This window comes from Peromyscus eremicus, chromosome 3 (genome assembly GCF_949786415.1).
Source record: "Peromyscus eremicus chromosome 3, PerEre_H2_v1, whole genome shotgun sequence".
In the NCBI taxonomy this organism is placed as follows: Eukaryota; Metazoa; Chordata; class Mammalia; order Rodentia; family Cricetidae; genus Peromyscus; species Peromyscus eremicus.
In genome coordinates this window covers 141,228,047-141,229,475 of record NC_081418.1, presented here as the reverse complement: position 1 = coordinate 141,229,475, position 1,429 = coordinate 141,228,047, and the positions used below count along the sequence as shown (strand labels likewise).

Sequence of the window (1,429 nt, the reverse complement as noted above, 5' to 3'; positions counted from 1 at the left end):
ATGGAAAGTATCCTGTACAGCATCTTCACTACTGTCATAGTGGCAGAGTTTGTATTTGGAAATCTGAGCAATGGATTCATAGTGCTGACAAACTGCATTGACTTGGTCAGGAAAGGAACGCTTCCTTCCATTGGTTGGATCCTGCTTTTCTTGGCCATTTCCAGAATGGTTTTGATCTGGGAAATATTACTAGCATGGCTAAAATATCTGCAGTATTCATTTTCATTTGTGGCTGGAACAGAACTAAGGGTTATTATGTTGACCTGGGGAGTTTCCAATCACTTCAGTCTCTGGCTGGCCACCATCCTCAGCATCTTTTATTTGCTCAAAATAGCCAGTTTCTCCAGGCCTGCTTTTCTCTATCTGAAGTGGAGAGTAAAGCATGTGCTTCTGACAATACTTCTAGGAAACGTGATCATCCTGCTGTTCAATATAATAGAAATAAACAAACACACAGAAGAGTGGATGTATCAATATGAGAGAAACACGACCTGGAATTCCAGAACAACTGGTTTTAGGAGGTTTTCACAGCTAGTCTTATTCAAGATGATTATGTTCTCTTTAACCCCGTTCATGGTGGCCCTGGTCTCCTTCATCCTGCTTATTGTCTCCTTGTGGAAACATCTCCAGAAGATGCAGCTAAATTTCAGAGGGGAACGAGACCCCGGGACAAAAGCCCACATGAATGCCTTGAGAATTATGGTCTCCTTCCTCTTACTCTATGCCTCTTATTTCATATCCTTTTTTATATCATTGTTTCCTGTGGTACATCAAAAAGGACTCAATCATATGTTTAGCCTAATTGTTGGGCTTTTCTACCCTTCAAGCCACTCATTTATCTTGATTCTGGGACATGCTAATTTAAGGCAGGTCTGTCTTTTGGTGCTGAAGCAGCTGAGATGTGGGCAAAAGCAGTAGAAACTCACTGTTCCTTAAGGTAGTCAAACAACATATTAGGCATATAGAACTCATTCAGTGGTAGAGCCCTAGGCAAGCATAAATATTTAAAAATATACAATTTCTAGAATCTTCTATATATGGTAAATCCCTCAAAAATTTAAAAACAACACTAAAAGGGTGTGCTCTTGTATACAGATATAAGAATCAGACTTTATGAATGCATACTTTTTACTCTGGGCATGATATCATATCTCTGTTAACTGAAAAGTAAGTAGGCTGATGCATTCATATTTGGATCCAGGCTGAGATGCATAGTGAAACCCAGGATGAATTTTTTTTCTTTTCTTTTCTTTCTTTTTTTTTTCTGAGACAGGGTTTCTCTGTGTAGCTTTGGTGCCTTTCCTGGAACTCTGTAGCCCAGGCTCGCCTCGAACTCACAGAGATCGCCTGCTTCTGCCTCCTGAGTGCTGGGATTAAAGGTGTGCACCACCACCGCCTGGCCAGGATGAAGATTTTTTTTTTTTTAATT

General features: G+C 40.2%; 1 protein-coding gene across 1 annotated transcript; it reads left to right on the top strand.

Annotated features, from left to right (window-relative positions):
* LOC131906542 (taste receptor type 2 member 13-like) lies at window positions 1-918 on the top strand. The gene has a single exon (XM_059257157.1). It carries the CDS (start codon window positions 1-3, stop codon window positions 916-918), a length of 918 nt encoding a protein of 305 aa, XP_059113140.1.
* Window positions 919-1,429: the final 511 nt, after the last annotated feature.

Excerpts from the sequence above, each read along its gene's own strand:
- LOC131906542 (XM_059257157.1), top strand. The coding sequence starts at position 1 with ATGGAAAGTATCCTGTACAGCATCTTCACTACTGTCATAGTGGCAGAG.